Source organism: Blennius ocellaris (genome assembly GCF_963422515.1).
Source record: "Blennius ocellaris genome assembly, chromosome: 24".
In the NCBI taxonomy this organism is placed as follows: Eukaryota; Metazoa; Chordata; class Actinopteri; order Blenniiformes; family Blenniidae; genus Blennius; species Blennius ocellaris.
In genome coordinates this window covers 7,928,433-7,938,375 of record NC_137673.1, presented here as the reverse complement: position 1 = coordinate 7,938,375, position 9,943 = coordinate 7,928,433, and the positions used below count along the sequence as shown (strand labels likewise).

The 9,943-nt window shown below is 46.0% G+C and overlaps 1 protein-coding gene across 1 annotated transcript in view; it reads left to right on the top strand.

Annotated features, from left to right (window-relative positions):
* The first annotated feature begins 1,171 nt into the window (after positions 1–1,171).
* Positions 1,172–9,943, top strand: part of igfbp2a (insulin-like growth factor binding protein 2a) — a 15,402-nt gene continuing 6,630 nt past the window's right edge. The window contains exon 1 of the mRNA XM_080520037.1: positions 1,172–1,595. Within this exon, the coding sequence (XP_080376163.1) occupies positions 1,190–1,595 (406 nt within the window). The 5' untranslated portion in view covers positions 1,172–1,189. The remainder of the gene's footprint in view (positions 1,596–9,943) is intronic.

Here is a 9,943-nt window from a genome sequence, read left to right as displayed (position 1 = left end):
AACAGGGGAAAATGCAAGTTTTTGAAAAAAAAAAAATTTTCAAAAATGTTCCGACTCCATCACTGTGAAAACGAGGGAAAAAACGCGAGTTTTCTAAAAACGGTCCAACTCCGTCTCCAAGGAAATGGGGTTAAAAACACAACTTTTTGTAAAACACTTGCTGAACAAACAGGGGGAGATCCGACGGAACTTTTTGAAAACGGTGTTGACGGGGATACCAACAAACAGGCCACAGTATGGATCTTTGCTTTTTTGAAAATGCTCCATCTGTCGGAACAGGGGAAAATGCAAGTTTTTGGAGAAAAAAAAAAACAAACTCGTAAAATGTACATTTTCAAAAATGTTCCGACTCCATCACCGTGAAAACAAGGGGAAAAAATGCTAATTTTCTTCTTCTTTTTTTTTTTAAACGGTCCAACTCCGTCTCCAAGGAAACGGTGTTAAAAACACAACTTTTTGTAAACACTTGCTGGACAAACAGGGGGAGATCCGACGGAACTTTTTGAAAATGGCTCCCAAGGTGGAACTTTTTGAAAATGCTCCAACTCCATGTCCATGGAAACGAGGGATATCGAATGCTCGTGTTCTCCCATTGTTAACGTTTATAGCATATTGTACTACGTGTGTGGTTTGATTACGAAAACAAACAACAGCGCCTCCTTGTGGCCTGACATGACAACTACATTTATTCGCTCTATATGTACATTTTGGAAAGGGGACGTGACATACACTTGCCGATTCGCACATTTGGTATCTATAATGTGATGCAGAAGTGAATTTATTGTATTATGAGTGTAAAATAATTGCTTTTAAACAGGATGTCCGTTTCCACGGCAACGGCAGAAACAGTGAAAATGAAAATATGTAGTGCGCATTGGTTGTATTTGGCGCTATAGAAATAAATCGATGTTTTGCGTGTAAATATATTAAAGGAGTATTTTACTTTTTTTTTTCTTCCTGCGCATTATTAAAGAACGAAGTGACGCAAAGTGAATCACGTGCGCTTTTCTGTGGCCCTCGGAGCGCAAATCTGGGAATTTGTAGGACCCAGCAGATCTCCCAGCCCCCGGAGCTTCACCTGTTCACATCTCTTCCCCCCCTTTTTTTTTTTTTCTCTCTCTCTCTCTCTCTTTTTTTGTTTTCCTCCTCTCTTTCTTCCTCCCCACTTGGGGGGAAATCGCCTTCTATAATGCCCAAAAAGCTGCGAACAATGCCGCCGCCGCCGCCCTACGCGTCCCGCTCCCTGCTGCTGCTGCTGCTCCTCTGCGCGTCGCTGGCCGGCGCGTCGCTCGCCGAGATGGTGTTCCGCTGCCCGGGCTGCACCGCCGAGCGCCAGGCGCTCTGCGCCAAGGCCACCGAGGCGTGCGCGGAGATCGTGCGCGAGCCGGGCTGCGGCTGCTGCCCCGTGTGCGCCCGGCAAGAGGGCGAGGCGTGCGGCGTGTACACGCCGCGCTGCGCCACCGGGCTGCGCTGCTACCCGACGCCCGACTCCGAGCTTCCCCTGGAGCAACTGGTGCAGGGCCAGGGCCAGTGCCGGCGCAAAGTGGAGCCCGAGACGAGCACGCACAGCCAGGAGCACCGGGAGCAGAGCAGCGGTCAGTCGGTTCTTCTTCCCATTTTTTTTTTTTTTTTTTTAACGATCAATTATTAATGACTATGTCTAGACTGGATGGTTGATTCCCTCGTGCAAGCATCCATTTAAGAAATGCATCGCACACGATCTGTGGGCTGATGGTGCAGCAGCAGCAGCGCTCCAAACAGCTGGCTGTTCCCAAAACACCTCCACCACCCCCCCCCCCTCCTCCTCCAATCCCTCAATAATAATAAAATATTCGAGTTGACGTCAAACATAAAGCCAAAACAGTACATTTTCGACTTAAAATGGATTTCGATGGACATTTCTAATGTATTTTGCACCATAAAATAAAAAAATAAATAAAAGAAAAAAGCTTCACGTTGAGATTGGAGTCGTTTTTCGGTCCTAATTGTGAAAAGTGCACCGATTTTCATCAAGAAAAACCTTCAATCTTAAAGGTAAAGGTCGCTATGGGGTCATTTTTTCTTTAAATTTCTTGTCGTGAAATCAGTGAAATACTGTCAACATTTACACAAATATATCTTGTATTCATGTTAAAAAAATAAATAAATCAGGAACATGAATAATTCATGTAAAGTGAGCCCATCGTTTTTTAATTCACAATTTTAAAAAAATTAATAAATTAAAGGTTTATGTTTACTGCGCTTTCGTTTAGTATTTAAAATACTACAATACCCACAATCCACCAGCACCCCGAAGACGGATTGAGAACGATACTAGAAAAAAAAGAGGGAAAACATTAACTTGATGTTCTATTATCAACTTGAAAGTTGTTGTTTTTAAAAATCGGTGTGCCTCTTTAAAAAAAAACAAAAAAAAAACCCAGGAACATGAATAATTCATGTAAAGTGAGCCCATCGTTTTTAATTCACAATTTAAAAAAAATTTAAAAATGTAAAAAATTTTATGTTTCTGTTTACTGCGTTTTCGTTTAGTATTTAAAACACTACAATACCCACAATCCACCAGCACCCCGAAGACGGATTGAGAACGATATCAGAAAAAAAAAAAAAGACAGAGAGAAAACATTAACTTGACGTTCTGTTATCAACTTGAATGTCGGTGTGCCGCTTTAAAAAAAAAAAATTCCCAGAACGTGGTTAGTATCGACATGTTGACAGAAGAGTGGGGTGGGTGGGTGGGAGGGGGGGGGGGGGGTCAATGTTGCACTGATTAGAGACTGGACTTTAGGCTTTGAGCGCAGCGAGGATCCACAATGTGGTTCGCGTTTAAAGAGGTCAGAGCGAAGAAGAAGAAGAAGAAGAAGAAGAAGAAGAAGAAGAAGAAGAAGAAGAAGAAGAAGAAGGAAAAGCAAACAGCCTCATTAAAAACAAAAGCAGCCCCGTCAATGAAGTGTCCATTGGGCGTGACCCCCCCCCCCCCCCCCCGCCCCCCCAGCTCACAATCCTCCGCATGTTGATTCTGGCACGCCGCCGAGCGACTCCTGACGAAATCCCTCCTGACACACGCGGGATTTTCGCGATCAGCCGCGCTAATTCCTTAATTATAGACGATAACAGTCGGAGCGCCGGGGGCCCCGGGTACGGCGGCCGGTCGTGTAAAGGCTTGCAGGGGGGGGTGGAGCCGGTCTTCTGGATGTGGTTTGGTTTTTTCCAGGTTAAAAGGGAAAGAGATGTCTTGGGCAAATTTGAACTCGGCGTCGTCATGGCGACGACTCGTTTGGAGATTTTTGGCCTTTTAACGCGACGACGTCCTCGAGTGAAAAAACGCGCTCCGGGCGTCGGTTTCACGCGATCGGGATTGATAAAATAAAGCGGGCTTCTTGAGAACGGTTGCCGAGGTGGAACTTTTCGAAAACAAATCGGTTTCCGTTGGGAACTGGATCTAAAACATGACTTTTTGAAAAGGCTCCGATTCCGTCTCCTTGGAAACGCTTGGGGAGACGCAACTTTTTTTTTTTCCAAGAACGGGGAACCGTTCTCAATGGAACTTTTCAAAAATGCTCCGTTTCCACGGAAAGGGTGCAAAATGCAACTCTTCGAGAACAGTTGCCAAAAATGGAACTTTTCAAAAATGATCTGTTTCCACGGAAAGGGTGCAAAATGCAACTCTTCGAGAACAGTTGCCAAAAATGGAACTTTTCAAAAATGATCTGTTTCCACGGAAAGGGTGCAAAATGCAACTCTTCGAGAACGGTTGCCAAAAATGGAACTTTTCAAAAATGATCTGTTTCCACGGAAAGGGTGCAAAATGCAGCTCTTCGAGAACGGTTGCCAAAAAGGGAACTTTTCAAAAATGATCTGTTTCCACGGAAAGGGTGCAAAATGCAGCTCTTCGAGAATGGTTGCCAAAAAGGGAACTTTTCAAAAATGCTCCGTTTCCACAGAAAGGGTGCAAAAATGCAACTCTTCGAGAACGGTTGCCAAAAAGGGAACTTTTCAAAAATGATCCATTTCCATTGGAAACAGGAGAAAATGCCACATTTTAAAAACAGTCTATCTCCAGGGAAATGTGGAAAAACGTAACTTTTTGAAAACGTTGTCTCTGTGAAAGTGGGAAAATTCAACTTTCCTGAAATGTAACTTTTTGAAACCCCTCCTGAGTCCATCCCTGTCAAAATGGTGGAAAACACAATTTTTCTAAAACACTATCTCCACAGAAATGGGTGGGGGGGGGGGTGAAAGCAACTTTTTGAAAATGATCCGACTCCATCTCCATCGAAACTCTCTGAAATTGACCCCCAAGGCGGACGTTTTCAAAAACGCTCCGACATCGCGTCAACGAGAGGGAAAAAACGCAACTTTGTGAAAACCCTCGAGCTCCATCTCCGTGGCGACGAGGGGGGAAAAAACGGCAACTGGTTCTGCACATGCTCAGTGGACGCCATCCTCCCGCCTCTCTCCGTCTGAAACGACTTCACCAACCCGACTTCACAGGAGCCGCTGGAAAAATGGTCGCAAAACCTAAATCTACTCGCGGATTTAAAGTGATTGGAAAGAGAAAATAACTTATTAGAAAGCAGTAATTACGCGGTTATATTTAGCCGTGCGGTGGCGGCTATTACTCAGATCTGACATCTGGGCAAAGAATCAGAGGATGAAACATTGCAGCTGCTTCATGTGGATGTTTTTGAACTCTCCATTTCTTCTTTTTCAATCATTTCAACACTTTTGTAAAAAAAAAATGCTGTGCTTACTTTTGTCCAAAAACCCGTTAAAACTTAAAAGACATGCAACAATGAAACAATGAAACAATGAAAAGACTTTTGTCTGCAATTTAGACAAGACCCGTGCAATTTTTTCCTCTAAATCTTCCAATGATAAAAACAGACTCTGGAGGGCGCCGTTGCTGTTATTGTCCGTCGACTGAGCATGTGCAGAACTATTTACCACCGATGTGGTGCACGCGTTTTGGAACGTTGGAGCATTTTCAAAAAGTTGTATTTTCCTCCGTTTCCTTGAATTGGAGTTGAAGTGTTTTGAAAAAGTTATGTCCCCCCCCCCCCGTTTCTATGGTGATGTGTGTTATGGTAACTGTGTCTGAGCAGTTTCAGAAAGTTGCATTTCTACAGCGACTGAGTTGGAGCAGTTTTTTTTATTTTTTTTATTGCATTTTCAAACCCTTGCCCACGAAGGCGGAGTCAGAAAAAAGTTGCATTTTCTCCATTTCCACAAACAGAGTTAGAGCGTTTTTCAAAAAGTTGCATTTTCCCCCTGTTTCCTTGACGATTGAGTCTGAGCATTTTCAAAAAGTTGCGTTTTCCCCTGTTTCCTTGATGATGGAGTCGAAATGTTTTCAAAAAGTTGCATTTTCCCCAGTTTCCTTGACGATGGAGTCAGAGCGTTTTCAAAAAGTTGCGTTTTCCCCAGTTTCCTTGACGATGGAGTCAGAGCATTTTCAAAATGTTGCGTTTTCCCCAGTTTCCTTGACGAAGGAGTCAGAGTGTTTTCAAAGAGTTGTGTTTTCCCCAGTTTCCTTGATGATGGAGTCGGAGCATTTTCAAAAAGTTGCGTTTTCTCCAGTTTCCTTGACGATTGAGACGGAGCGTTTTTTTAAACTTGCGTGTTCCCCTGTTTCCTTGACGATGGAGTCGAAATGTTTTCAAAAAGTTGCGTTTACCCCTGTTTCCTTGACGATGGAGTTGAAATGTTTTCAAAAAGTTGCGTTTTCCCCAGTTTCCCTGACAATTGAGACGGAGCGTTTTTGAAAACTTGCGTTTTCCCCTGTTTCCTTGACGATGGAGTCGAAATGTTTTCAAAAAGTTGCATTTACCCCTGTTTCCTTGACGATGGAGACGGAGAATTTTCAAAACATTGCGTTTACCCCAGTTCCCTTGACGATTGAGACGGAGCATTTTTGAAAAGTTGCGTTTTCCCCAGTTTCCTTGACGATGGAGTCGGAGCGCTTTCAAAAAGTTGCGTTTTCCCCAGTTTCCACAGAAACCGAGCCACCTGTTTTCGAAAAGCTGCATTTTTCCCACCTCGTCTTTTGTGATGGAGCCGTTTGATGGACAAGCTCCTCCAAACGACTCACTTCAGAGCTTTAATGAGATTTCAAATAAAACGGCCGGCGGTGTTTTTCCCGCCGCCCTCTCTGTTTATGTACACGATCACTCGATATTCGGTTCCCACAGAAACCTGGGCCTCAAATAAAGGTCCCCCCCCCATTTTAATCAGATTGGACGGACGTTTAGTTGTTTTGACTGGACTCACCGCGGACATTACGTGACCTCCGACGGGAACCGAGACGATTATGAAAACCCAGACAGAGCCCAGGTTCCTGCTTACATAGAACGCGACAGAAACAACAGCGCCCGCCGCTCCAATGCGAGATACAGTCCTAATTGTTTATTAATCCGCGACTGTTAATGCTCTTCCAGAATCAACATTTCGAGTGAGGTGAGGAAAGGGAGACCTGAAGATTTGCTGATACAATATTGTTCTAAATGTGTGTGTCACTGAAATAACATTGTTAGCTAACAAGGGGCATTCCTGTGTACCTGCAGCGGGTGGTGTGGAGGAGGGGGGGGGGGGGGTCCAGATGGAGCCTGCGGGACTAAAATAGCTCAGAGATAATCCGCAGCCCCCAAAAATGGGTCTTTGTGCCCCCAACCCCGCCCCCTACCTCCACCCCTCTCGAGGCGTCCACCCCCACGCATATCCGTGCCAAGAATCTTTTCGTGCCGATTGAGATCCAGAATAACTGGCCAGACTTCATTTTCCTGGAAGGGAGTGAGGATTAGCGATGGGGTGGGGGGGGGGGGGGGGGGGGGGGGGGGGGGACAAACACTGTCCCATACCGACTCTGTGGGGACGGATGACAGGTTGGACGTTCTTGGTTTCTATCGGACGGGATGACAGGTTGGACGTTCTTGAGTTTCTATCGGACGGGACACAGGTTGGACGTTCTTGGGTTTCTATCGGACGGTACACAGGTTGGGACGTTCTTGAGTTTCTATCAGACGGGACACAGGTTGGACGTTCTTGGGTTTCTATCGGACGGTACACAGGTTGGACGTTCTTGGGTTTTCTATCGGACGGTACACAGGTTGGACGATCTTGGGTTTCTATCGGACGGTACACAGGTTGGACGTTCTTGGGTTTCTATCGGTATTGGGATGATTCTACGATACGTCACGATACATCACAATACGTCACGATACGTTGACGACGATGACGATGTTGACGACCTGGACGCATCGGTCGATGGCAGACCACTCGGCCTTTTGCCAATAAATTGGAGGGTTGCCGAACTTGAAAGGGGTAGACGTTGTCGCTTGCTCGGCTCGTAATTCCGATCAGATCCGATTGGCTCTTGGTCCAAGTAACCGCAGCGAGGGTTGCGTCCGCTACTCTTTGGAAGTTTGTTGAAGAATCGTTTAAGGCCGGATTAGAGCCTCTTGTCGGCCGACGGTCTTTACGGTCTTTATGCTCGACACTCGTTGTTCGAAAACAACAAAACTGGTTCCATTTCTGATGGATGCTAAAACCTGCTTAGCTCTGGAGGATCCGAGGCAACGTCGACGCCAAAAGACAGTCGACTTCAGGGCTCCAGAAAAATGGACAGAACGGCCAAAAGTGGTATTCTCATTTATCTGAGTCAGCGCTCCGCCGGGCCGACGTGTCGCGGCGTGCTTTGGGTCCTGCGCAGTCTCCCCCTGGGGGGTTGATGGTGGTGGGGCGCTGTTCAATAGCTAGCTGCCTGCTCTGTGGACGTACGTGCCAGAGCCTGTGCAATTTTATTTTAATTTTTTTCAAAAAGCAGCGCTTTCAGGTGGCTGTTGTGAGCCAAAGAGCCTGCAAAGTAAACAGATCTGCTGAGTCTGCGTTTCAAGGTAAAAGAGTCCCGCCGGACTGGTTAGTGGATTCTGGACCGCGGCGATTCTGCGAAGAGGTCAATTCAGAGAACGATACCGACGGGAGTTCAGTTTGGGGATAAATGTTTTTCACGAGAACCCAGAACGAAGTTTTCCTTCTTCCCGTTTCACTCATGTGTGCGGAGCAGCTGTAAATCTTTCAAAAACTGCCGGCTTCTGTTCATAACTTTGCGATTATTGTCTGGGTTTTTTTTTTTTTTTTTTGGAAGAATCCTAAAAACAGTTCAACCTGAATCGGCTCATTTTCTTTCTGATGTCAGATTCACAAAGTTGACACAAATGTTGTCCTTTCCCCTTCGGAAAAACCACCACATTTGAAAAACTGGCACGCCGTATTTCATCATTGGCATTTTTTAGCAGCAATTTCAAAATACACCCCATTTATACAAATTCTATAAGCTATAAATTATGAAATATGTGCGATTTTCATCACACATTTTACTTTGAAACCTTTGGAACGACTTTCAAAAAGTAGTAAAGTTTGAAATCATTCAATCATTGAGTGGCAGATAAAGACGTGTTGCCTTTAATTTAAGGAGACGTATGTGAAAATGAATCTTTTTTGAACATGAACTTGAGAAAACTTTGTGAAAACGCTCCAAGTCCGTCGTGTGAATGGGCAATGTCGTGTGAATGTTTTTTAAAACACTTAGAGACAGGGGAAATGCAACTTTTTGAAAATGCTGGGCCTCTGATTTCGTCAACGCTACCACTGCGCATAGGCAGTGGAGACGGGGGACAATGCAACTTTTTGAAAATGCTGCAGCTCCATGGAAACGGGGGTGGGGGGGGGGTTGAAATTTTTGAAAACACCCCAACGGATACGGACATCCATGCAAATTGGAAGAAACGCAACTTTTTGAAAACACTTGTTTTTGTGGGACGGAGTGTCACTTTGGCTCCATCACAAAAGACGAGCTGGGGAAAAATGCAACTATTCGAAAACAGGTGGCTCGGTTTCTGTGGAAACTGGGGAAAACGCAACTTTTTGAAAACGCTCTGACTCCATTGTCAAGGAAACAGGGTAAAATGCAACTTTTCAAAAACGCTCCATCTCAATCGTCAAGGAAACTGGGGAAAACGCAACTTGTAGAAAACGCTCCGACTCCATCGTCAAGGAATCTGGGGAAAACGCAAGCTTGTAGAAAACGCTCCAGCTCCATGGAAAAGGGGGGAGGGGGCGTTGACATTTTTGAAAACACTCCCAACGGATACGGATATCCATGCAGAAACGCAACTTTTTGAAAACGCTCTTATTTTGTCAACATGGAACTCAAGGGATGTGCAACTTTCTGAAAACACTCATGCTCCATCGCCGTCAAGATGGGCAAAAATGGCACTCTTTGAAAATGCTCCGACTGTCTCCATGGAAACGCCGGGGGGGGGGGGGGGTAACTTCATGTAGTTACATAGTCGCTGAAAGCAGCAGCTGTTGTCAGATTAAGTTTTGAAACTCTTGAAGTGTTTTTCAAACCTTTCCCACTGGCTACCGCCGTGCCAAGTCTGCCGCTGGGACGACTTCTGGCCCCAGGTGCCACCTGGGAATTCGCCGCGGCTCAGATGTTCGAACGGTGGGGGGGGGGGGGGGGGGCGCTCCCCTCGCCGCCGTTGTTCGGGGGGGAGTGGGGGGGGGGGATTAATTCAGGCGTCTAGACCGGACGGTCTGTTGATACGGCTGATCCCCAGCCCACCGCTCTGCTTGTACCGAGGAGGCCCCCCCCTCCTCCTAACCCCCCCACCTTACCCCCTCCCTACCTCTCTGCGTAGGGCGATCCCGCCGTACCTTGTGCATTCATGTGTGTGCATCTCAGCCACAACTGAAGGGTTTTTTTGTTGTTGTTTTTTTTCCCGCTGTAGTGGAGATTATGTAAGACGGGAAAACAAAAGACTGCCACACACACACACACACACACGAGCACACACACACACACACACCTGATTTCATTTGACTTTTGCCCCCAGTGCGCGGCACCTTCAAAGGGACGGCCGGGGAGGCCGCACAGCGGAGC